This window comes from Oncorhynchus mykiss, chromosome 13 (genome assembly GCF_013265735.2).
Source record: "Oncorhynchus mykiss isolate Arlee chromosome 13, USDA_OmykA_1.1, whole genome shotgun sequence".
NCBI classification, from domain to species: Eukaryota; Metazoa; Chordata; class Actinopteri; order Salmoniformes; family Salmonidae; genus Oncorhynchus; species Oncorhynchus mykiss.
In genome coordinates, this window is record NC_048577.1 from 50,939,574 (window position 1) to 50,966,269 (window position 26,696).

Here is a 26,696-nt window from a genome sequence, read left to right on the forward strand (position 1 = left end):
TGGGGGTGGGTTGTCAGAGGGTGCGACTGGAGCAAAGGAGATATAAACATTTTGCAAAACAAACTCCTGGGGGTCTGCCTAGTTTTGGGGAGGGACAAAATGCGAGGGAACAGGAGGACTCAACAGAAAATAGTCCACATGGAGAGGGCATTTGGAATAGTTGAATGAATGGCATATGGGCAAGTTTGAAAGTTGACAAGCGAATTGAGCAATGTGTGTTCTGCAAGTTATTATTTTAAAATATTGATTTAGTTGGTTTTAGGGTAACCTATGATGTAACGTGGCTAGTCAGCTACAGTAGTTGAAGACTTTGAACAGAACACGATACAGTGGGACAGTGAGCGCTTTAGCTCGCAACACCTCAGTGAACTGCCAGCTTTGCTTAGACTAGCAAGAACACTTCTCTTTCAGTTTATCTTTACTCTTCTTTACGCTGTCGTCGAATTTGTCTTACATTTCACAGATAAGCTTGTTGCTAACGGTTTGATACCTGTCAAGTTTAACTTGTGGTTGTTGGACATGGTTTTCACAGCTAGCTAGCTAAAGTTAGTCAGCCATCATTAATTTGTATTTTTCAACGTTGGACGGACTGAATGTTCACCTTTGGGATACTTAACGTTACTGTCAGTAAACAGCAACAAGACAACATCAACGTTGTATTTTAAACGAGACAATATGCAAAAGTTCAACTCGACACACACTAGTACTCTTTCTCGGGACGCTGAGCTTCAGCAGCGTTTAGCCGACAACGGGGGAGCCGGGGAGGCGATGAAGGAAAACGGCGCTGGGAAGAATCACATCCTTGCAGAACCTGCAGACAGTTCACTCTGTACCAAGAGAAAGATGCTGGTCGGCTTGGATGTTTTCTGTCTGTTTGTAGGTAAGAATTATGGTGAACCCCCTTTGCATATTGTTTCACCCTTTTACCCATTTTATTTGACTAAATCTCAACGTAGCAACATGACATGCTTGTCTGCTTTGCATTAATTTAATTCTTAGCCTGTCTCAGTATTTCCATCTTATTTCCGAGGAAATATGCAGAGGTCAATATCATTAACATGAAAATAATTAATAGTATGCATGCCTCAGAGTGGGCATTTATTGCACATAAATCTAGGACGGCTCACTCTCACATGTTGTCCAAGTGATGATAGACGAACATTTAATTAAACGCATTAACGTTACATTTATTAGCACAATTAGTTAAGGAGAAGAACCAACGGCAAAGTGCAACAGGTCTAGCAGTTCAACAGGTCACAATACAAGAATAAGTCCTTTCAAAAGCCAATTCAGCACTTAACCAAAAGGGCAAAAAGGAGTCTGTCTGTACTCTATGCTAAGCACTGAAGAAAAGCTGGCAGGAGAGTTGTCCCGGGAATTCTTGAGTTCCCATGACAACCATCCATGGGGTTCCCAAGAAAAGAACATTAGAATAAAACACGTTGCTACCCCTTCCCTGCTTGTGTTCTAATGCCAAAATGACATTTGTTCATTGTTTGCCTTGCTTCACTACAGCATTATCCCTCGCCAAGTATCTAAACTCCACTACGTTGAGCACATTCTAGAGCTTTTGAATTGAACCTCCAACTCCTTCTAGTCGCTATGCCTCGATACTTACCTTGTAGGCCCACCTATGTTTGTCCTTTGTTGCGTGCATTTCTTTGCTGAAATCCATATTTTTTTTAAAATAAAACGTGAATCAAATACAACCACTGATGTTTTCCTTGTTGAGATTCAATTGGCATTCGCGGCTGAGTTGCCATCTTAGAGCACCAGCAATGAGGAAACAGTCAGTGGTTGTATTAGAATAACGTTTAATTAGATTTTTTTGTTTTGATTTCAGCAAACAAAGAAAGGCACGCAACAACAGAGGACAAACATAGGTACATGATAATGGTTTAAGAATTACATTATTTTTTTAAAAGTGTCCTCATATCGCCAGTCAGAGGTTCATTTAAGGAACTCTAGTCTGCACTCAACTCCATGGACGAGTTGAGGTACTTGGCAACAATATCTCTAATGTGTGCAACAAAGTTATTCTGCCAAATTAGGAGGCTATTATATAATTCAATAAAGCATTGGATAATGGGCCCGGATACAGTGTGAATGCTGATAGGGTTAGCATTGTTAAGCCATAATGTGGAACATGAGGCAATCTGACAATCACTCACAAACACAGAGGGACTAATGGGTTGCTACTCTGTGGTAGTTATCATTGGTTACTCCTCAACTAACATGAGTGAAACACAATTGTGTGCCTAACTACACCACTGAAATGAAATGGGGGAGAGAGGGGGAGGTGGGGGGGGGTGTTGATCAGCCTCTCTGGTGCTGGCACTAAGTGAAAGCAGGGAAGAGTGGTTTGTTAAGAAATTGTTAACATGACACAAACAGGACTATAAGGAGGAACCCGTCCAGGCAGACAGACAGGTCTGCCAGAGCACCGTTGGCGGTTACGAGCTGCCTGTTGCCTCCCAGACAGACACACTGACAGACAGGTTCACTCTCACCGTACAGCCTGTTATTCCTCCTTGCCTGCAGGTATGCTATTGCCTCCTCCTCTGCTAGGTAGCATGCTTGACACTCATCAAGTGTTTAGGAAGTGTCTGGTAAGTGCCAGACGGAGACTGACTGGCCCAGTTTCAGAAGATGGGAAGGAAATATACTTTTTCAGTTTTTCGTAGCTCAGCCTAATGAGAACATGTGGGCTGGTGTTGACTTTCCTTATTCCTGACTGCTGGTTGCATTGCAACACTAGGATTGACTCAATCACCGGGTTGCATGCTTGAAAGAACATGAGTGAGAGGAAGTGAGAGATTTAGAAAGTGTATTTTTAAAGTCTCTCAAGACAAAGGGCAGCATGGCATGCTTGTCATCATCTTCCACAATTCACCACCATCACCTCTGGTATCATCTTCCACAATTCACCACCATCATCTCTGGTATCATCATATTCCTCTATTCACCACCATCACCTCTGGTATCATCTTCCACAATTCACCACCATCATCTCTGGTATCATCATATTCCTCTATTCACCACCATCACCTCTGGTATCATCATCTTCCCCCATTCACCACCATCATCTCTGGTATCATCTTCCCCCATTCACCACCATCACCTCTGGCATCATCCTCTTCCTCCATTCACCACCATCACCTCTGGTATCATCATCTTCCTCCATTCACCACCATCACCTCTGGCATCATCCTCTTCCTCCATTCACCACCATCATCTCTGGTATCATCATCTTCCTCCATTCACCACCATCACCTCTGGCATCATCCTCTTCCTCCATTCACCACCATCATCTCTGGTATCATCATCTTCCTCCATTCACCACCATCACCTCTGGCATCATCCTCTTCTGGCATCAGCCTTGTTAATTTAGTAGGAAGTAGGCAGTAGGAAGCTCTCATCCATTTATATGCAGATGATACAGTCTTATACTCAGGTGGGCACTCCCCGGATTTTGTGTTAAATGCTCTACAACAAAGCTTTCTTAGTGTCCCAACAAGCTTTCTCTACCCGTAACCTTGTTCTGAACACCTTGTTCTGAACACAGAGACATCATTTGTAGATCAGCAGGTAAGGGTGCTCTCGAGCAGCTAGATGTTCTAGCCCACTGGTTGATGCTTATTTAGAAAACCCTCTTAGGCCTCACTCCCCACTATATGAGGTATATACTGCACCCCTCATCCTCCACATACACCACCTGTTCTGCCAGTCACATTCTGTTGAAGGTCCCCAAAGCACACACATCCCTGGGTCGCTCCTCTTTTCAGTTTGCTGCAGCTAGCGACTGGAACGAGCTGCAACAAACACTCAAACTGGACAGTTTTATCTCAATCTCTTCATTCAAAGACTCAATCATGGACACTCTTACTGACAGTTGTGGCTGCTTTGTGTGATGTATTGTTGTCTCTACCTTCTTGCCCTTTGTGCTGTTGTCTGCCCAATAATGTTTGTACCATGTTTTGTGCTGCTACCATGTTGTGTTGCTACCATGCTGTTGTCATGTGTTGCTGCCTAGCTATGTTGTTGTCTTATGTCTGTCTTTATGTAGTGTTGTGTTGTCTCTCTTGTCGTAATGTTTGTCCTATATTCATATGTTATTTATGATTTATTTATTTATTTTAAAAATCCCAGCCCCCGTCCCTGCAGGAGGTATTTTGCCTTTTGGTAGACCGTCATTGTAAATAAGAATTTGTTCTTAAATGACTTGCCTAGTTAAATACAGGTGAAATAAAATACATTAAAATATAAATGTACTTTTGGTTATTTCTTGATAGATATGATTGTCGTCACTATCATCAGCTATATTGTGAATTAACGGTATGCCTTGTCTCCAGTTGTCTCTGTCTCCTCTCCAACAGTATGTCGTGTCTCTAGTTGTCTCTGTCTCCTCTCCAACAGTATGCCTTGTCTCCAGTTGTCTCTGTCTCCTCTCCAACAGTATGTCGTGTCTCTAGTTGTCTCTGTCTCCTCTCCAACAGTATGCCTTGTCTCCAGTTGTCTCTGTCTCCTCTCCAACAGTATGTCGTGTCTCCAGTTGTCTCTGTCTCCTCTCCAACAGTATGTCGTGTCTCTAGTTGTCTCTGTCTCCTCTCCAACAGTATGCCTTGTCTCCAGTTGTCTCTGTCTCCTCTCCAACAGTATGTTGTGTCTCTAGTTGTCTCTGTCTCCTCTCCAACAGTATGCCTTGTCTCCAGTTGTCTCTGTCTCCTCTCCAACAGTATGTCGTGTCTCCAGTTGTCTCTGTCTCCTCTCCAACAGTATGCCGTGTCTCCAGTTGTCTCTGTCTCCTCTCCAACAGTATGTTGTGTCTCTAGTTTTTCTCTGTCTCCTCTCCAACAGTATGTTGTGTCTCTAGTTGTCTCTGTCTCCTCTCCAACAGTATGTCGTGTCTCCAGTTGTCTCTGTCTCCTCTCCAACAGTATGTCGTGTCTCTAGTTGTCTCTGTCTCCTCTCCAACAGTATGTCGTGTCTCCAGTTGTCTCTGTCTCCTCTCCAACAGTATGTCGTGTCTCCAGTTGTCTCTGTCTCCTCTCCAACAGTATGCCTTGTCTCCAGTTGTCTCTGTCTCCTTTCCAACAGTATGTCGTGTCTCCAGTTGTCTCTGTCTCCTCTCCAACAGTATGTCGTGTCTCCAGTTGTCTCTGTCTCCTCTCCAACAGTATGTCGTGTCTCTCGGAGTTTCAACCTAATTTCCCTAAATGTCAGCAGCAGATTCCTCAGGCTGTTGACCCTCGTTATCTGCCCCGTCAAGGGACTCATTTATTACTGTCACTCTGGAATTCCCCCAAGGCATCGCATTCTAATGGCCTTATAAGTTAGGAGGGAATCCACTTTGCTCAGTGTGGTCCCTTCTTTACTGCAGTGAAGTAAACATGTTAACACTATGGTATGGCATTATAAATGACTGTTATTAACACGGTGGTATGGCATTATGAATGACTGTTATTAACACGGTGGTATGGCATTATGAATGACTGTTATTAACACGGTGGTATGGCATTATAAATGACTGTTATTAACACGGTGGTATGGCATTATGAATGACTGTTATTAACACGGTGGTATGGCATTATGAATGACTGTTATTAACACGGTGGTATGGCATTATGAATGACTGTTATTAACACGGTGGTATGGCATTATGAATGACTGTTATTAACACGGTGGTATGGCATTACGAATGACTGTTATTAACACGGTGGTATGGCATTATGAATGATTGTTATTAACACGGTGGTATGGCATTATGAATGACTGTTATTAACACGGTGGTATGGCATTACGAATGACTGTTATTAACACGGTGGTATGGCATTATGAATGACTGTTATTAACACGGTGGTATGGCATTACGAATGACTGTTATTAACACGGTGGTATGGCATTATGAATGACTGTTATTAACACGGTGGTATGGCATTACGAATGACTGTTATTAACACGGTGGTATGGCATTATGAATGACTGTTATTAACACGGTAGTATGGCATTATGAATGACTGTTATTAACACGGTGGTATGGCATTATGAATGACTGTTATTAACACGGTGGTATGGCATTATGAATGACTGTTATTAACACGGTGGTATGGCATTATGAATGACTGTTATTAACACGGTGGTATGGCATTATGAATGACTGTTATTAACACGGTGGTATGGCATTACGAATGACTGTTATTAACACGGTGGTATGGCATTATGAATGACTGTCATTAACACGGTGGTATGGCATTATGAATGACTGTCATTAACACGGTGGTATGACATTATGAATGACTGTTAATCAGAGTCCAAAACCAGGATCAATTCATAATGAAGGCTTTCACTTTGGCTTTGACTTAAATACGGTGTGTGACCGTGTGTGTGTGTGTGTGTGTGTGACCAGGTAATACTGTCCCCTAGATCAAAAATATGTCTAAGTGGGATGATTGATGTTTCACAGTGAGAGCATTTTTCTACTGTGTCAGTATGTCTCTCAAGCATACGGATGTCTCAATCTGTGTGTGAGCATTTCTCCTGCACGCATTATCAAGCTTTCAAAAGAGGAGCTCAGGTCTGAACAGAGTCCATGTTCTGTGGCCATGCTATGCTAGAGACACGGCATCCAGCAGCATAGGCAGGGTCAGAGGTGAGGGGTCAGTCAATGACATACCTGTGGGCAGGCTGAGACAAGTCTGGTCCACTTCTTTCCTGCTTTTCTTCCTGCCTCCTGTATGGCTGCCTTTCTCTCTCCGGCACAGGTGGTCACTCTGTCATCACAGTTATTTGGGACCTTAAAAGTAATTGGAAGGGGATCTGAAGCCTTAAGTGGTTTGTGAAAACCATCAATTACAGTGACCACGCAGTCATTCATATTTGCTCAGGATAAAGATTCATAGATGAAATTAGAACCAAATCAATAGCAAAATTAGAGAATAGATTTGAACTGCCTCAACTAGGCTGGGTCAAATGTTTTTGAACAGCACTTAAAACTTCTTACGGATCATTGGGAGGCTAGCGTCTCACCTCGACAACATCCGGTGTAATTGCAGTGCGCGAAATTCAAATGACAAAAATCGTCATATTAAGGGTCCCAAATACATAACAAATGGTCCTTTTGATCAATAAAGTCCTTCTTTATATCCCCAAAAAGTCAGTTTCATTGGCGCGCTTGACTCAGTAATCCATCGGTTTCCCTCGTTCAAAATGTATACAAATTAATCCCGTAAATTACCAATTAACGTCTTCCAAACATATCAAACAACGTTCCTAATCAATCCTCAGGTTTCCTAATATGTAAATAAACAATCAAATTTAAGACGGAGAATACCGAAGGCCATTATCGGAGATAAATAACGAAGTATGCAACAAACGCTACAGCCAAAATGGGAGCCAAGCCTGAAACTCTTTCTAAAGACTGTTGACATCTAGTGGAAGCCCTAGGAACTGCAATCTGGGAGGTATTCATTTTATATTCCCATTGACAGCCATAGTAATCAGGGGTGAGCTGAAAAAAATAAAATTCTGGATGGATTGTCCTCGGGTTTTCACCTGCCATATCAGTTCTGTTATACTCACAGACATTATTTTAACAGTTTTGGAAACTTTCGAGTGTTTTCTATCCAATACTACCAATTATATGCATATCCTAGCTTCTGGGCTTGAGTAACAGGCAGTTTACTTTGGGCACCTCATTCATCCAAACTTCCGAATACTGCCCCCTAGCCCGAATAAGTTTTTAAGCTCTCCCTGAGAGACAGTGACCGGTAAACACCACAGAGATGATTACTGGTTGTGTGTTGGACTGAGTGTGTGTGTGTCTGTGTGTAGGAGGGTAAGAAGACGTGAGGTAGCTCGCAAGAGAGGATGGCCTGTAATCTCCCGGAGTGATCAGAGAAAGGGTCATTGTTATCTGGAATCCTTGGGACGTCCATACCCCCATTGAAGTTTACATTTAAAAGGGTTAGGGTTAGGTAAGGGTTATGGTTAGGGTTAGATAAGGATAGGGTTTAGGGTAGAGATAGCATTAACCTCAGAGCGAGTTCAAAGGTCCACTTCTTTCCTGCTTTTCTCCACTCGCTTTCCTGCTCTTTCTTCTTCTTGCTTCAACCATTTTGGGATGGAAGTTGTCCAGAAGAGGGGATGACGCGTGGTGAAGTGTGCGTGTGTATGTGTTTTCTTGGGCATACAATATGTTTGTGTAAGTGGGCTTGTGTTTCTGTTCAGCTGGCAGGGAAAGCTGTCGAGTGAGAAAGTGAGAGGGCCAGCATGCTGCAGCATGCCACTGCGTCAGGAATATTTTAAGCAGTCCTCTCGCTCTGGGCCTGTGTGTGTAACCGTGCGTGTGAGTTTGTCTCTGTGTTTTTAGTGCTCTTGCATGGTCATGTTGAACAGTATGCGCTTGTGTGCATGTGCCTCTGTTTACAAATTCACTGATGCATTTTCACTCAATGTTTTTAGCCCTAATGGAATACATGATGAAGTCATTACATGGGAACATGGCAGTATTCTGACGTTGACAGATGCAGCTTCCAATAAAAGAAACCCAATCAAACGATTAGCTGAAGGAAAAAGTGATGCTGCTCTTTCCCCAGTTGCTATAGGACATTTCCATGTACAGTGCCTTGCGTAAGTATTCGGCCCCCTTGAACTTTGCAACCTTTTGCCACATTTCAGGCTTCAAACATAAAGATATAAAACTGTATTTTTTTGTGAAGAATCAACAACAAGTGGGACACAATCATGAAGTGGAACGACATTTATTGGATATTTCAAACTTTTTTAACAAATCAAAAACTGAAAAATTGGGCTTGCAAAATTATTCAGCCCCTTTACTTTCAGTGCAGCAAACTCTCTCCAGAAGTTCAGTGAGGATCTCTGAATGATCCAATGTTGACCTAAATGACTAATGATGATAAATATAATCCACCTGTGTGTAATCAAGTCTCCGTATAAATGCACCTGCACTGTGATAGTCTCAGAGGTCCGTTAAAAGCGCAGAGAGCATCATGAAGAACAAGGAACACACCAGGCAGGTCCGAGATACTGTTGTGAAGAAGTTTAAAGCCGGATTTGGATACAAAAATATTTCCCAAGCTTTAAACATCCCAAGGAGCACTGTGCAAGCGATAATATTGAAATGGAAGGAGTATCAGACCACTGCAAATCTACCAAGACCTGGCCGTCCCTCTAAACTTTCAGCTCATACAAGGAGAAGACTGATCAGAGATGCAGCCAAGAGGCCCATGATCACTCTGGATGAACTGCAGAGATCTACAGCTGAGGTGGGAGACTCTGTCCATAGGACGACTTCAGTCGTATATTGCACAAATCTGGCCTTTATGGAAGAGTGGCAAGAAGAAAGCCATTTCTTAAAGATATCCATAAAAAGTGTTGTTTAAAGTTTGCCACAAGCCACCTGGGAGACACACCAAACATGTGGAAGAAGGTGCTCTGGTCAGATGAAACCAAAATTGAACTTTTTGGCAACAATGCAAAACGTTATGTTTGGCGTAAAAGCAACACAGCTCATCACCCTGAACACTGTCAAACATGGTGGTGGCAGCATCATGGTTTGGGCCTGCTTTTCTTCAGCAGGGACAGGGAAGATGGTTAAAATTGATGGTAAGATGGATGGAGCCAAATACAGGACCATTCTGGAAGAAAACCTGATGGAGTCTGCAAAAGACCTGAGACTGGGACGGAGATTTGTCTTCCAACAAGACAATGATCCAAAACATAAAGCAAAATCTACAATGGAATGGTTCAAAAATAAACATATCCAGGTGTTAGAATGGCCAAGTCAAAGTCCAGACCTGAATCAAATCGAGAATCTGTGGAAAGAACTGAAAACTGCTGTTCACAAATGCTCTCCATCCAACCTCACTGAGCTCGAGCTGTTTTGCAAGGAGGAATGGGAAAAAATGTCAGTCTCTCGATGTGCAAAACTGATAGAGACATACCCCAAGCGACTTACAGCTGTAATCGCAGCAAAAGGTGGCGCTACAAAGTATTAACTTAAGGGGGCTGAATAATTTTGCACGCCTAATTTTTCAGTTTTTGATTTGTTAAAAAAGTTTGAAATATCCAATAAATGTCGTTCCACTTCATGATTGTGTCCCACTTGTTGTTGATTCTTCACAAAAAAATACAGTTTTATATCTTTATGTTTGAAGCCTGAAATGTGGCAAAAGTTCGCAAAGTTCAAGGGGGCCGAATACTTTCGCAAGGCACTGTAAAAGGAGCCATGAGCACCAACATGTTAAGTTCATAGGAGCATGTCAAATCAAAACTAAGAGTCTATTTTTGAGAAATTAAGGAATATATACATTTTCCAATTATTTTCCATCCTAAAAATGAGGAATAAGCAAAGACTTTGATTTGTGATCCAACAGATGGGAAAAGGGTCTTAGACAACATCTAGCAGGAAAAGTCTGACAATGTATTAGAAATACATCAATATTGTAATATTGTAAGTTGTATTGTAAGTAAAGACCCCTGCCAACTAATATCAGCACTTATATTTAGTTTTGGAGAAATTATTTGCCTCCAGTAAGTTTAAGAAACATTGCCTTGTGCCTTGTAATTCCGTTATAAAAAACACACATTATCTTTCAGATATTTTCACATTTCTCTCCCTCATGAGGACTGAGGATAATGAAAGTTCACAGAAGTAATAGTTAAAGGTTAGTTATAGTGTTTTTACTGATATCAAGTTTATTAATTATTAAGTGATTAAAACTCATTATTCTGTTACCAAATTGGTAATTGAATTACTGGAAAATCGGTAATGGAATTACTGCAATTGAATTGACTACAATGGGAAATCATAGAGGTCACAAACCACAGATGGGTCACCTGCTACTGTCCTCCCTTCAACTGACATACTGTTATGTTCAGTTCATGACTGTTTTTTTCCTCTTTCTGTCGTCTGGGGCCACATAAGTGTTTTTTCTGTCCAAATAGTGTAAATAAAAAATCATTATTGTCTGGTTGGAAAAACGCTTTCAGTGTAAACTTAAATGACTAAAGCCACATATAAAGTAAGTAGAAAAGACAATGGATATACGTATTTTAAAATACCGTAAAATGTATTAGAGAGAGGCTTCTATTTGAGTCAGGTGCCTATATCTGTAATTGCACACAGCTTTTGCTAATTTGCATAGTTCATTGTTTACTAAATCGTTTATTTACTTCCAGAATCGTAATAATTTTCTTAATTTCCTTCACTGTCACATTTCTTTATTCATAGAATGGCCCTCTCTCTCTCTCTCTCTCTCTCTCTCTCAGAAAAAACCTTTTCCTTGACAATTATTATTCTCTTTTGACTGCATTTTCGCCAGTTTATTTTGAATTTTTATAAATATAAAAAATAAATTGGGGTGGGGTTCTGTACTGTCGAAGTTGATGACTGTTTTTGTGCTTGCCAGTTAGCTAGCAGTTCTCAGCTGTTAGCAGCAAATGGCTAGAAGATTCTTAATGGCGATTTAAAAAAAGATAGTTGCCCTGAATCAGTCGTTAACTGAATTATTTAATATAACGAATCAAACATTAAACTGCTTAAAATATTATGGTAATTCATGGTAACCTCCGTAAACACTTCATTTACACCCACCGTTTCTTTGAGACTGGAATTTATTTGCTGAAATGTGTGCTGCTGCCCGGCTTTTAAAAGGGACGGGTGGCTATTTGAGACTGCTTTTAATTGAAGTTTTACGGTACTGTAATCTTTGAGAACTAACAATCACCAAAATGAAAGGTAGACAGTCATGGAGAATAGAAAATTCCCAAAACATTAATTTATCAGTATTGATTTTGCTATTATGTTTAAGCAAAAGAACACGGAATTAGCTATACCTTTAAAACTACAAACAATTCTCTACACTGCCTAGATAGGAGCCTCTAAATAAAATTCTGAAATTCAGCCTCATCGATGGGTTGGTTACGCCCATTGGCCTGAAACAGCCCCCGGCTGGGTGAGGCAGGGTGGGGAGTGGGAGCAGTGGCTATCTCCTCTGTAGGTAAAGATCCACTGTAGGGGTCAGAGGTCAGCTTGGGGTATCCCACACCCAAATTGCTACAAATTGAAGTGAGTTTTTCCATATAATCAGTGTTAAGAATGAAGGGTAAAGCCTTGTGTGTCGGTTTGAAGTCTCTGGTTCCCCCTCAACCCTCCATTCCCTGTCTGTCAAAACAAATGAGTCCTCCTTCTATCCCCTGCTCCTCCATGTTGGCTTTCAGACAGCCCCCCTCCTGGTGCCTTCCCAGCATGGCCCCCTATCTACCCCATCATCCTATCCTCCTGACACATCTTACCTGCCGGATCCTTCTTTATCCACCTCAGCCCCAACCCTCTTCTGTCTGGCTGTCTGAAGCTCTTCCAACCACAGGCAAACCACTAAACCAAACAGTCTGACAGCACAGTCCTCACTGCACATATCATATACCACAGACAAGCAGACAGAGCACTCCCCCCACCCTTACTGTCACACTGCAGACAGACAGCCGCCTCTCCAGCCACCCAGCCTGAACCACACACAACCTTACCTTCACGCCACGCCAGAGACCACCAAACCCCTTTACATACATACCACCGAGACCGCCAGGCAGGCAGGCAGGCCCCTTTATGTTCCCCTACTCTCTGTCAGCCATCCCTCGCCACACACTCTTAGCTCCAGAGCACAGCTGCAGTGCTGCAGGAACAAGTCAGTGGAGTGGGGTTAGAACAGAGAGGCTAGGGGGAAGCGTGTCTGGACCTGACGACAGCTACAGTAACAGTTACACAGCCTGGAAACTAGAGACAGCACTACCGATAGTGGGTGGGAGGGAGGGGGGTTCAGAGGCTTGGAAATTGGAAGTAGGCTTTCATCTCTTCCTCCTGATTTGTTTTTTGAGTTAGCTCTGTTGTTTCGTGGGACAGATAGACCGTGTATCGAGTGATTATGTTGGTGATTATGTGTGCAGTAAATAACATTCTGGTTGTGTGTGTATGTGAGTCCAGCTGCAGCAGATGCTGCTGATATCAGATAGCCTGTGAGATGCCGTTGGGCTGTTTTTGTTTCCCAGGCTTTGTCCCTTGATGATCAGTCTTTTTGTGTAGGCATCATGGCAGACAAAACAGTGAACAGTGCACCCAGTTAGAACAATCCAGACAATTTAGGAGAGGGGACAGCAACGCCCCCCCCCCCCCATCCTGTACCACCTGAATTAGCCCAACAAGTAAAAGCTGGGAGAAAGGACACCGTAGTGCTCATGCACACACATATTCGAGCAGGGCGGACACACACACACACACACACACACACACACACACACACACACACACACACACACACACACACACACACACAGTCACTCTAATCAGGAGGATGGGGGTTTACTAGTCATAATCACAGCCCAGGTGCCAATGACTTAATCTCCTGTCTGAGGCTTACCAGGCTCACCCCTGTATAGTGGGTGTGTGTCCGTGTGTGTGTTGCACACCCAACTACTATTTTATACAAAGACTCTTTGTCCTTAAATGTCAGGTGAAACACAAAAGACGACTGGTCCTACTCTGTGACTCTCACTGACTCAACACAGATAGACATACACACTATGTTGTGGCCAGGACACATTGTCTAAGAACAGTCTTCAGGGAATAGAAGTCCAGCTCTGTATAGTAGACACATCTACCAGTTACAATGGTATTATTAGGGATTATAGCAGGGTTTACTAAAGTTAGAGTAACAGCATCTCTATGTAATGATTCACTACACCAGTTACAATGGTATTATTAGGGATTACAGCAGGGTTTACTAAAGTTAGAGTAACAGCACCTCTCCTATGTGATGATTCACTACACCAGTTACAATGCTATTATTAGGGATTACAGCAGGGTTTACTAAAGTTAGAGTAACAGCACCTCTCTATGTGATGATTCACTACATCAGTAGCAGTAGATTGACTTCTGGATGAACAAGCAGCTTAGACCTGAGGTTGAGGACCAGAGGCCCTGGCACTGGCCCTAGAGGCCTGCCTGGCTGAAGAGAGACGGACCACCCCTGGAGGATAGTAGGGGAGCGTTCTCCTCTCTTCCCCAGTGACTGTCCCCTCCCCTGCCCAGGACAGTGTGTGTTCACCCCTCAAGAGATCCAGTGGTCACTGGTCACTCAGCACCCATGGTATACTATATAGTGACTGTCACCTAAAATGTTGGTTGATGCCCTGTTGAGTTGTAGGCTATGTTACAGTCTAGTATTGATATTCATGTGTTAATAATATACTAGTACTGTTTGGTGAAGCTGTTAGTTTGGTTCTGTCTGTGTGTTTGTTCAGTGCCTGTCTATGGGTTGTTTAGTTTGCTGTGGTTTCTTTGGCTCCAGGGTGGTTTATTTGGTTAGCTATGGTTGGTTGAGGTTTTTGGGGGTAGTTTGGGATTTTATGTGGCTTGTTTGGTTGCGTGTTAGTCCATGTGGTGTTTTGTGGGTTGTTTGTGTGTGCAAGCGGGGTTTGTGTGTGTGTGTTCTGGGGGTATTCTGCTGGACGAGGCGAGGTCCTGTTTACAGAGCAGGTCCCAACAGAGCCCAGTTCTCTGACCCTCACATTCCAGAACCACCGCTAATCGTCTCCGTCTGTGAAACACTTCACCACATCTCTCAATTCTCAATCTCTCTCTCCCTCTCTAGAGCCTTCCAACACCTTATCCATCCCCCTCTCTCCCTCTCTAGAGCCCCCCAACCCCATATCCATCCCCCTCTCTCTCCCTTTCTCTGTTTGTCAATTTTCCGTACTCCCTCTAACCATGTTTTCCAGTCTTTTGAGTTTGACACTGTTTTATTGACTGGTACACATTATGAGCAATATGCCCTCAAAGCATCTTTAGAAATAACACACATAATAACTAACACGTAACATCTGCCCCCTCCTCCACCCTCCTGCTCTCTGCTCTCTCTCTCTCTCTGTCTTTATTCTCTTTCTCCATGGCTGTTCTGTTTTTTCTCTGTGTTGTTGTTCTCTTCTCACAGTGAGCTCATTCTGGGCTGTGGTCATAGAAGTGTAAATTAGAACCAGAAGAGTTTCTGAAGAGTGAGGCACATATCCCCTCTCCTCCCATTCCCTCACCCTCTCTCTCTTCCTGTTTCTCCTCCCTCTCTCGGTCTCTCCCTTTGACAATTTGAAAGCATTCCAACTCCGTCCAACAGCACATTTGGCCCGTGTGTGTGTGGGTCTATGTTAGTGTTTCTCTCTCTCCCTCCCTCCCTCTCTCTCTGCTCCACTCTGCTCTGCTGCTGTGTCCTCTGAGGCTGCTCTTGGCCAGGTGCAGCGGTTTGCTCACAGCTGCCTGACAGATGAGGTGAGGGGCTCTGGAGTGTCTTTTGCATCTTCTTGTGAAAGCGTTTAGAGCCGGTGTAAACCCCAGTGTAAAGACTGGAACTTTACTGGGACTGGCTGAGACCTCTCAGACCTCTGAGGTTGTATAGGCTAGGTGCAGGCTCGGTTGACAGTGTGTGTTCTGCTGCAGAACATATCACATATGTGTTCTGTGTGTTCTCCATGGTTTCACAGGGGTGTGTGTTTGGGAAGTTTGTATAAGATGTGTTTTGTGGATTGAGGTTGGTAATGTTGCAAACTGGCGTCCTCTTTTTTTGTGTGGACTGTGTTGTTTGAGAGTAGCATTTTGAGGAGCTCTGTAAGCGAGCGTTGTTGGGTCCCGGCCATGTGAGCCCAGGCTGTCAAATCAAGTCAAATGTTATTGGTCATACACGTGTTTAGCAGATGTTATTGCGAGTGTAGCGAAATGCTTGTGTTTCTATCTCCGACAGTGTGGTAATATCTAACAAGTAATATCTAACCATTTCAATACACACACATCTATGTAAAGGAATGGAATTAAGAATATATAAATATATGGGCGAGCAATGTCAGAGCGGCATAGACTAAGATACAGTACAATAGAATGCAGTATATATCAATGAGATGAGTAATGGAACATATATAAACATTATTAAAGTGACTAGTGTTCCATTTATCAAAGTGGCCGATGATTTCAAGTCTATGTATATAGGCAGCAGCTCTAATGTGCTGCTTATGGACTTTAACACACAAATGTGGAAATGACAACACACACATATTTACAGAGCGGTCAATACATCATTGACAGGGTCGTGGTCATAGTTTGCCTGCTGAGTGGTTGATGGCTCCCATTACTGTGAGAAACACACTAGAGGATCCAGCACTAACGCCTCAACCAGCCAGCCCCACACTTTTATTATGGCAGGAATGGAGACGCTGTCCATTAGCAGACTGACAAACCACAATAACATTGATTATAACCGTAACTCTGGCCCAGATACAGAGAGAGAGAGAGAGAGAGAATTGTGGTAAAGAAGTAGCCTATTGTGGTGGATGGCCCAAGCGGAGACACCACCGTGTCATGTGTTTTCAGAGTAAAGCTATAAAACCTATACAGGGTTTCAGCCCCTGACCTTGTCAGTGTGTGCTTGAGTCAAGAGAACCACATCTCTCTTCAGGGCCGTTCCATATGATTTCAATCCCTTTCTGACTGCACCTCTTTTGGTTTGAATGAAACCTTTCATACATGTTTGTCCATGTTGGAAGTGGTCAGAAAGGGACTTTTAAAAAGGTTTTTAAAAAACATTCAGGAGATGGAGGTTCTTAAAGTTGACCCATTTTTCATACCCCACACTACCATGAGACATTCATGGTAAAAATCCCTTTAAGTACCTAAGTAAGGCCTCCTGATGCTTATACAACATCTTTACCTTCATCTCTGTCTTTGTACTGAGTCATGGTACTGAGTCCTTACCAACTCCAGACAGCCACTCTCTCTCACTTCTCTGGGAGAGATCTGGCTTTTCTACGGTGGTCTGGAGTTAGGCCCTTGCGTGATGTCAGAGGCTCTGTAGAGGGCTGCAGCTTGGAGTCGCACGCCATGGTGTGTTTGTTGTGTTTGTGCCTTGTGTGTGCGTGTGTGTGTGGTCTAAATGCGTCTGAAATGAGGAGCATGTGATTCTGGCAGGAGAAGTAGATCAGGCAAAGGGTCAGGTGAGATGTTTGCACTATCTCTCTCTCTTCTCTCGCTCTCTCCCCTCCGTCTAGCTCTTCTCTCGCTCTCCCCTCGTCTATCTCTTCTCTCTCTGCTGTCGTCAGAGCCTCTGCTATCTGCCTGCAACGTGTTTCCCTCTCCCTCCCTCCCTCCCTCCCTCCCTCCCTCCCTCCCTCCCTCCCTCCCTCTGTCTTTCTGGCCCTCCCGTGCCTTCTCTTAACCAGAGGATATGTCTGTTTGGTCTTTATCTCTGACAAACTTCCAGTATTAGCAAAGGTCTTCTGACAAACTTCCATACTTCCAGTATTAGCAAAGGTCTTCTGACAAACTTCCATACTTCCAGTATTAACAAAGGTCACAAGCAGACATTTGCTGTATACTACAGTAACTGTACCCTGCTTATAAGCCAATGACGCTACACTACTTCCTCATTTTCATTCCTAAATTGTATTGGTCCTTAGGTACATTGATATGTGTGTAGGTTCTTAACTGTATGTCTTGGGGTGAAAGGGTGGCTGTATGGATCTGTTTTGGTAGTATTTATGATTGACTGACTGGTACTGTGAGTGAGATATATCTGTAGAGTATTCATGGTTATATAGTGCAGGTAGACTGAAACCTGTTGAACTCTGGTAGACTCACAGAAAGTCACACTGAAGGTCAGTGTGCCATGTCCTTCTCCCGTCTACTACTGTTGATCTACAGTCTCTAATGGCCTGTGTTGTCCTCTCCTCCTGTCACGTAGTCTCTCTGAGATTTCCTGGCAGCAGCAGTGTTTGCCTGGGCCCGCTCCAGTTCCAGGCTCTATGATGAGGGAGAGGTTAATCATTAGTCCCATGCTCTCCCTGCTCCATGGGGGACAGGGCTATGGGGGCATGGGATAGGGGACTACATGATGGGCTAGAGGGGCTGTGGGGAGCAGAGAGAGGAACTAGAAGGGTAGTTTGGAAGTTCAGAGTGAGTGTAGTGGTGTAGATTTAATTTCAGATATAGCCTTGGATTTGATTTCATCCTCCCTGCTGTGTGACTGGTGCCAGTATCATAACGAGGTTGCACAATCTTTACCCAATGAACTTTCACCAGCAGCAGGGCAGGTTGCAGCGAGGTTTGTTTGCTTAAGAAAGACAGACCTTGACCACCCTTTACGCCTTCCTTACACACACACTTTTAATTGGTTAGCCAACCAGGAAATAAAAATAAGAAGGTAATGTGTTACTACATTGATTTAATAAATATTCTGCCAATACAGTGGTAGTTAATGTTTAATGTTGTACGCTCCTTGTGCGTCTCTGTGCCACACTACACTATTTCTATTCCCTTATTATTGGACACAAAAGACTACTCTATTCCCTTTCTATTGGATGTCTCTGCCGTCACGTTATAGTCTATACTGTAGCCTGGCTATTAGTTTACTGTAAAACCCTTTGGCTTTCACCACTTTGTCATTTTCTGTGTAATAGACTCTCTCTGTCTCCTCTCCTCCTGAATAATTCTTCATTCTGCACTGTCATCTCTGTCTCTCTCTCGTCTCCCCCTCCTCCAGCCTCTCTGGTGGAGCTCCAGTATGTAAGGAATGCCAGATACTTTGGGAGATCTTGAATCCAGTCAGTGGATGACTGACAGGCCTAAGACCCGCCCCCTCCTCAGATTGCACCCAGGCCTATATCCTGTCTCCTAAATCCTTCTCATATAAAACAGGATCAAGGATCAATGACACCTCTTTGTCTTGGCTCGCTGTGCGTCACTCTTACTCTTTTCTCACACACACACACACACACACACACACACACACACACACACACACACACACACACACACACACACACACACACACACACACACACACACACTCCTCATATTTTCTTCCTATTCTGTCTCTTCATCTCCCTCATAACTGTGTCTAAACCCCCCTCTCTCTCTCTGTCTCTCCAGCCTCCATCCCGTTCTTTGCGTGTGAGTTGAAGGCGGTGACTCCGTACCGGAGGGGTTTCTTCTGTGGGGACCAGAGCATCACCTACCCCTACCTGGAGAGAGAGGCCATCCCTGACGCACTGCTCATCGCTGGGGGCATCGTCATCACTGGCCTCACGGTGAGACACACAACACAACACACCACTTACACACTGTAGGATCTTACTGAGTATATACACATGACATACTATCACCACTTACACACTGTAGGATCTTACTGAGTATATACACAACATACTATCTTACACACTGTAGGATCTTACTGAGTATATACACATGACATACTATCTTACACACTGTAGGATCTTACTGAGTATATACACATGACATACTATCACCACTTACACACTGTAGGATCTTACTGAGTATATACACATGACATACTATCTTACACACTGTAGGATCTTACTGAGTATATACACATGACATACTATCTTGCACACTGTAGGATCTTACTGAGTATATACACATGACATACTATCACCACTTACACACTGTAGGATCTTACTGAGTATATACACATGACATACTATCTTACACACTGTAGGATCTTACTGAGTATATACACATGACATACTATCTTACACACTGTAGGATCTTACTGAGTATATACACATGACATACTATCTTACACACTGTAGGATCTTACTGAGTATATACACATGACATACTATCTTACACACTCACTGTAAGCAGACAAGAGGTTCACCTGGAAGTAGATGTATTTATGAGCCATTCAATACTTAGCCTTTATTTAGTCAGGTCATTGAAACAACCTTCTCTTTTACAATACGCTGTGAAAGTGTAGCGTCGTTTCACTACCGTTATCTAGCGCAGCTTTTTTATGAAGAGGACTGATTCTAACTCTTGTTCCTCCTCTTCTTCCCTGGCCAGATTGCGCTGGGCGAGTGTTACCGGGTTCGATTCCGTGAGGTGCAATCGCGGGCCTTCGTGCGCAACCTCTACGTGTCCTGCCTCTATAAGGAGCTGGGAAGCTTCCTGTTCGGCTGCTGCGTGGGCCAATCATTGACCAACATGGCCAAGCTGAGTGTGGGGCGCCTGCGACCTAACTTCCTGTCGGTGTGCAACGTGACATACGCCTCGCTCAACTGCGTCCCCGGCTCCTACATGGCCCAGGTCACCTGCAGGCAGCCCAAACACAAGATGGTGGAGGAGGCCAGGTCAGTACCGAGAGAGACGCCTTCCCTATTCACACTATAGGGCCAGGCCTGGCCAAACTGAGCTGGCCTGGTTACACACACACCATAGTTGCTGGAACCGTGCAGGAAAGGACAACATGAAAATAAATATCAGAACTAGCACAGTGCAGTTGTGGTTGGTCCTGTAATGTGAATCAAGCTTCAGTGTATCAGAGTTGGGCTCAATTCTAGCTCAATTCCTGTCAGTTGGATTGGATATGAGATTCTTCCATTTTTATGCAATCCTGAAAAGTCATGCACTGACTGGAATTGAGATGGAATAGACCCAAACGCCGCTAGTCTAGTCAAAGTGGAAATCTGTCTTTGTGAGAAACTATTGGTATGTTTATTACAATAGATTGAGATGGAGCAATATTGCCACTAGATAACTGGGTTAATGAATGACATCCCTGTTATCCCTTTATCTTTCAGGAAGTCCTTTTTCTCTGGCCATTCCTCTTTTGCCATGTACACCATGCTCTACCTGGCGGTAAGTGTCACTGGCAATTGGAGAGACACACACACACACACACACACTTGCACGTGCCTGTGGCGACAAAGAACAGCACACCTGCCAAGTAACGTTTATACACTTGAAGTCACCTGCTTTAGCTGGGATTACTACAGATTAGTTGAAGGAAGGAAAGAATGATCTTTGATAGTTTTAACTTTCACTGTAATTATGAAAGAAGATATTGGACACTTTGTCCCTGTAGAGATGGAGTGCACACTCACTCACACACATACTCACAAACACTCAGACATTCAAACACACTCACATACACACACTGTACATGCAAACTCTGAGAAAGGCAACTTTTCAAAAGCCGTCCTGCCTGAAATGAAAATGGAGAGGGAGGAAGTTTTCCACAGGGAACATGAATAGAGAGAGAGATGTAGAGCAGACAGAGCACTCCTTGTTTGGGGGGGGGGGGGGGGGGGGGGGGGGGGGGGGTTGCTGAGAGATCCACAGGCTTCTTTCAACAAGAGAACCCCACTCCCCTCCTCTCTCTCTCTACTGGACCATTGGTGAGGAACACATTGTGGGGTGAGAAATGACAGAGGAAGACAAAAGCCCATCATGGCTCAAGCATTTGTTCCCATAATGTATTCATTCACATTCTAAATGGAATTCCTCCACTTCATTAAGTCTCCAATGGCCCGGAATATGACTGGAATAATCGCAAAACTATTTACGGGAAATATATATGAAACTCATTCAATTTCAATCTGATAAAAGGAGAGGATTCACCATTCAAAAACATTGTTAATAGATTTCTCGGGTCCTCCCCTCCCCTCCTCACCCCCACTTAGGGACAGAGAGAAAGAGGGAGAGAAAGAGAGTGAGGCATTGAGAGCAGTTGAGTGTCCTGAGAAAAACAGGGGGCCTCATTCTTCATTCTGTCTCCTCTTCTCCCTCTCTTCTCCCTCTATCTTCCCTCCATCCCGTCTGTGGCTTCCTGGCGTATAGCTAGTACTACTACTGCAGACTGACTGTGTCCTTTAGAATCCATGGGACCTGCAGCGACATGCAACCAGGGCCCTGGGCCAGCTGCTGGTTGGAGGGCAAGAAGACTGACACCTGCTTCCAGCTCCCCTCCCCTCCGGAGGAATACGTTCCACATGTTCCAGTGACAGGCCCAGGCCTGGCAGCAGTCACCTCAGAAACAGCACCATGCATCTCTACAGTTAACCCCTGACCCCTCAGTCAGTCTCTGTCTGGTCCCTGACTGACAGACACTCCTCCTCTATTGTAGTAATGATGGGGCTTGGAGGGCAAGATGAGATGGAGGAGAGGTTTATTAGGGTGCTGAGCCCAGTGTGGATGGACGAATGCCAGGTCCTCTTCCTCACCCTCTAGACGTGTGTGTGTTAACTGTGTTTAATGTACCATGTGACCAGATCACTGTGGAAAGAACCAACTACGCTGCAGTTTATGCACACACACAGACGCATGCAAAAATGCATGAGAGGGCCTGCACACACACACACACACTTCTCATATTTGAAGGCTCTGATCATGTGACGCTGCTCTCCTTCTCCAGTTCTACCTGCAGGCGCGGTTGTCATGGCGAGGGGCTCGTCTGCTGCGCCCGCTGCTGCAGTTCCTGCTGGTGATGATAGCCGTGTACACCGGGCTGAGCCGCATCTCTGACTACCGCCACCACCCCACCGACGTGATCACCGGCTTCATCCAGGGAGGCCTCACCGCCTACTGGGTGGTAAGTGTCTGTCTCTCCCCTCCCTCTGGCTCTATGGAGCTGTGGGATTGGGAACAAATGTGTTGATGTATGATCTCCTATGTCAGTCAGGCTTACAGGATGAAATAATGTCAACCATGCCTGCCTAAACAATAACAGGGCATCATGTCCTATCCATCTGCCTGTACAATCTGTATTTGTCTCATTCAGTCCCTATATGGTGGGATCTCATCTGGGTCAGGCTGAGCAGTATAACCAGTCTCTCTGGCGGTTGGGATATCTGTCTTATGTTTGACGGATTCTCTTGGTTGCCTTTGTGTGTTTGACGGACAGTGTTCCATCTCTATGTATCTGTGTTTGACGGACAGTGTTCCATCTCTATGTATCTGTGTTTGACGGACAGTGTTCCATCTCTATGTATCTGTGTTTGACGGACAGTGTTCCATCTCTATGTATCTGTGTTTGACGGACATGTTCCATCTCTATGTATCTGTGTTTGACGGACAGTGTTCCATCTCTATGTATCTGTGTTTGACGGACAGTGTTCCATCTCTATGTATCTGTGTTTGACGGACAGTGTTCCATCTCTATGTATCTGTGTTTGACGGACAGTGTTCCATCTCTATGTATCTGTGTTTGACGGACAGTGTTCCATCTCTATGTATCTGTGTTTGACGGACAGTGTTCCATCTCTATGTATCTGTGTTTGACGGACAGTGTTCCATCTCTATGTATCTGTGTTTGACGGACAGTGTTCCATCTCTATGTATCTGTGTTTGACGGACAGTGTTCCATCTCTATGTATCTGTGTTTGACGGACAGTGTTCCATCTCTATGTATCTGTGTTTGACGGACAGTGTTCCATTTCTATGTATCTGTGTTTGACGGACAGTGTTCCATCTCTATGTATCTGTGTTTGACGGACATGTTCCATCTCTATGTATCTGTGTTTGACGGACAGTGTTCCATCTCTATGTATCTGTGTTTGACGGACAGTGTTCCATCTCTATGTATCTGTGTTTGACGGACAGTGTTCCATTTCTATGTATCTGTGTTTGACGGACAGTGTTCCATCTCTATGTATCTGTGTTTGACAGACAGTGTTCCATTTCTATGTATTTGTGTTTGACGGACAGTGTTCCATCTCTATGTATCTGTGTTTGACGGACAGTGTTCCATCTCTATGTATCTGTGTTTGACGGACAGTGTTCCATCTCTATGTATCTGTGTTTGACGGACAGTGTTCCATTTCTATGTATCTGTGTTTGACGGACAGTGTTCCATCTCTATGTATCTGTGTTTGACGGACAGTGTTCCATCTCTATGTATCTGTGTTTGACGGACAGTGTTCCATCTCTATGTATCTGTGTTTGACAGACAGTGTTCCATCTCTATGTATCTGTGTTTGACGGACAGTGTTCCATCTTTATGTATCTGTGTTTGACGGACAGTGTTCCATCTCTATGTATCTGTGTTTGACAGACAATGTTTTATCTGTGTCTCTCCAGGCCTTCTATATTTCCTCCATGTTTAAGAACAACCGTCCAGACCTGTCTCCCACCAGCATGTCTCTGGAGAGCCCCCTGTCTAGCCAACAGACCGTCTGCTAGCACCACCTGCCCCAACACACCCCTCCTCACCTACCTGGACGGATGAGAGAAAAGACAGGAAGAGAGAGAGAGGGAGAGACAGTCAGATAGCAGAGGTGAGCAGCACAGGGAGGGAGACAAGGTGTGTGAAAAGGAAGGGGGATGAGATAAGAGGTAGAGCAGGTAAAGAGTGTTCTAGCAAGTACACACATGTTCTGGTGAATACGTCAAGACACGCACGCACACGTAGTGTCACCTCTCTCTCTCACTAACACACACACACACACCAAATCACTGTAGAGTACAACCCGTCCACATGGAGATATGCATAGTAATTTTACAGATATTTTGTATATGAAAAACGACAAATGTTTCTATTTTTCAAATGAGAGTCGTAGATGAAGCTGCTAATAATAATGATTTTTTTCCTGTTCTAAGTAGAAAATGTTTTATATGTGATGGTGGTTAGTGGGCAGTGCATTAGGTTAGCTCTCACAAACACACGGTCAGTCAGTGTCTCTAAATCATCTTCATTGGTCGTCACTTCGTTGGTCATCCTCTGACCAGCCTAGATGATGACATCATCAGCTGGACTCCACTTCTTCAGCTTGACGTCCCCTGACTCTAATTCTGTGGATGTCTCATTGACGTCCCCTGACCCCTGACTCTAATTCTGTGGATGTCTCATTGTGTGAAACGAGACAGTCAGAACTGAACTGTTATTTCAGACCTCTACATGGAACAACAGCGCTGCATGGAGTGACAAACCCTGGCAACCAATAAGGAAGGAGCACTGGCCTCGTGTGCCCTCTTTACCAGTACCCTCTCCATCCTTCACCCTCTAACTACACAGCAACTAATAGAGGATGTCATGGACAAAGACAAAAGAGAACACATTGTATTAAACCAAGTATCTTAACTTCAGTTACCCAGGAGTGATAGGGTGGAAATCTGCTTTGCCCAGGTTACGTCCCCTCCCCTTCACTCCCACGCTTTTCCATGTCTGTACTCTGTACTAACCACTTAATACTGTGTCTCATAGGCGGAGCTATGACTGAACCCTGTAACCTTTGACCTATTACCCTGACCTCTGAGCTGCACCTTGAGTTATGCCACTCTCACAGGGGAGCCAAAATGGCTGCCTCGTGTTGCCTATGGCAGAGATCCCCTGTATATTCCTATTAATAGCACTTGAACTACATAATGGAACCTACTCTGATAGTATAATTGATATTATATATATTTTATCTCAAGTTTGAATAATCAGTGTTTTATTTCTCTTAATATGTCACTCTCATACGGTATATGTTTTAGTTTTTTTTCCAAATGATAATTATTCAAATTGAATGTAAATAGATATGTCTTTTTTATAAACCACACAGAATTTCAAAAGTATTATTAGTGCCATTTTTTGACCGTTTTTTTCACGTTTATGTGTTATGTGTCTGTGTTGTTGATCAGGTACGCAGAGTTGTTGTTATTGTCATAGCGACTAGACTGAGCCAGAGCTATTATCAGAAAGCTATTTCTTGTTTCCAGTTTTGTGTTTTTTGTTTTCTCTGTGAATGCCAGAATGGCTGAACATAACCACTGTACTCAAAAAACCAAACCAATAAAATGAATGTTGAATCTTTTGACCTCCTATTGTCCACTGATATTCCTTAATGTCTCACACACTTTTTTTCTTTCTGCACAGAAACAATGTTTGTCGTCTGACTGTTTATATGCTCAACAGAGTAAAGAATCAGTTGTTCGTCACACACACATGACCAGTAAGTAAGTTCAAGCTTAGTTCAGGAAAAGTTAGAGGGGGAAACCGAGAGCAACAAAAAATATTGAATCCTAAAGTCACAAGTGACTTCACCTCTAGTTTCTGACTGGGAAAGAACCCACCTACTTTCTCCCTCCACCACCCTGCTCTCCTTTCTCCCTCCCTTCTCTACCTCCCTCTCTCTTTCAATCCCTTTGGAGTGCAGCAGAGCGCGCTGGGCTTTTTGGGGATCATGCTGCCATGGCGATGCCTGGCTAGATAGTGGGCTGGGGAGGTGGAGGCCTTTTTATTTATTCTCTTTCTTTTCCAATCCACTTCCTGGCTGAGTGAGGAGAATAAAAGGCAGCTGAGATCAGAGTGAGAGAAAGGGAAGGTTGCAGTAATGGGTGTGTATCGAGGTGAGGAAAGGGGAGGGCTGGCATGCAGCGGGAGAACAGGATGAAGGGAGAAGCTGGGGTTCAGTAATGAAGGGAAGGAGTAATGGGTGGGTATGGAGGTGAGGAAAGGGGAGGGCTGGCATGCAGCGGGAGAACAGGATGAAGGGAGAAGCTGGGGTTCAGTAATGAAGGGAAGGAGTAATGGGTGGGTATGGAGGTGAGGAAAGGGGAGGGCTGGCATGCAGTGGGAGAACAGGATGAAGGGAGAAGCTCAGGTTCAGTAATGAAGGGAAGGAGTAATGGGTGGGTATGGAGGTGAGGAAAGGGGAGGACTGGCATGCAGCGGGAGAACAGGATGAAGGGAGAAGCTCAGGTTCAGTAATGAAGGGAAGGAGTAATGGGTGTGTATGGAGGTGAGGAAAGGGGAGGGCTGGCATGCAGCGGGAGAACGGGATGAAGGGAGACGCTGGGGTTCAGTAATGAAGGGAAGGAGTAATGGAGCAGTTGGCAGTGGGGAAGGGGTGACGGGGGGAGAGGGAGG

The 26,696-nt window shown here is 44.1% G+C and overlaps 1 protein-coding gene across 1 annotated transcript; it reads left to right on the plus strand.

Moving 5' to 3' along the window:
- LOC110485209 (phospholipid phosphatase 3) lies at window positions 1–25,644 on the plus strand. The gene is made up of 6 exons (XM_036941432.1): window positions 1–880; window positions 18,980–19,137; window positions 19,913–20,199; window positions 20,650–20,707; window positions 22,263–22,439; window positions 23,927–25,644. The coding sequence occupies exons 1-6, from the start codon at window positions 676–678 to the stop codon at window positions 24,026–24,028; spliced, it is 987 nt and encodes a 328-aa protein (XP_036797327.1). The 5' UTR covers window positions 1–675; the 3' UTR covers window positions 24,029–25,644.
- The last annotated feature ends 1,052 nt before the right edge of the window (window positions 25,645–26,696 follow it).

Coding starts and splice junctions, on each gene's coding strand:
- LOC110485209 (XM_036941432.1), top strand. CDS start 676: ATGCAAAAGTTCAACTCGACACACACTAGTACTCTTTCTCGGGACGCT. Junction 20,200..20,649: donor AAGATGGTGGAGGAGGCCAG/GTCAGTACCGAG, acceptor TTTATCTTTCAG/GAAGTCCTTTTTCTCTGGCC. Junction 22,440..23,926: donor GCCTCACCGCCTACTGGGTG/GTAAGTGTCTGT, acceptor GTGTCTCTCCAG/GCCTTCTATATTTCCTCCAT.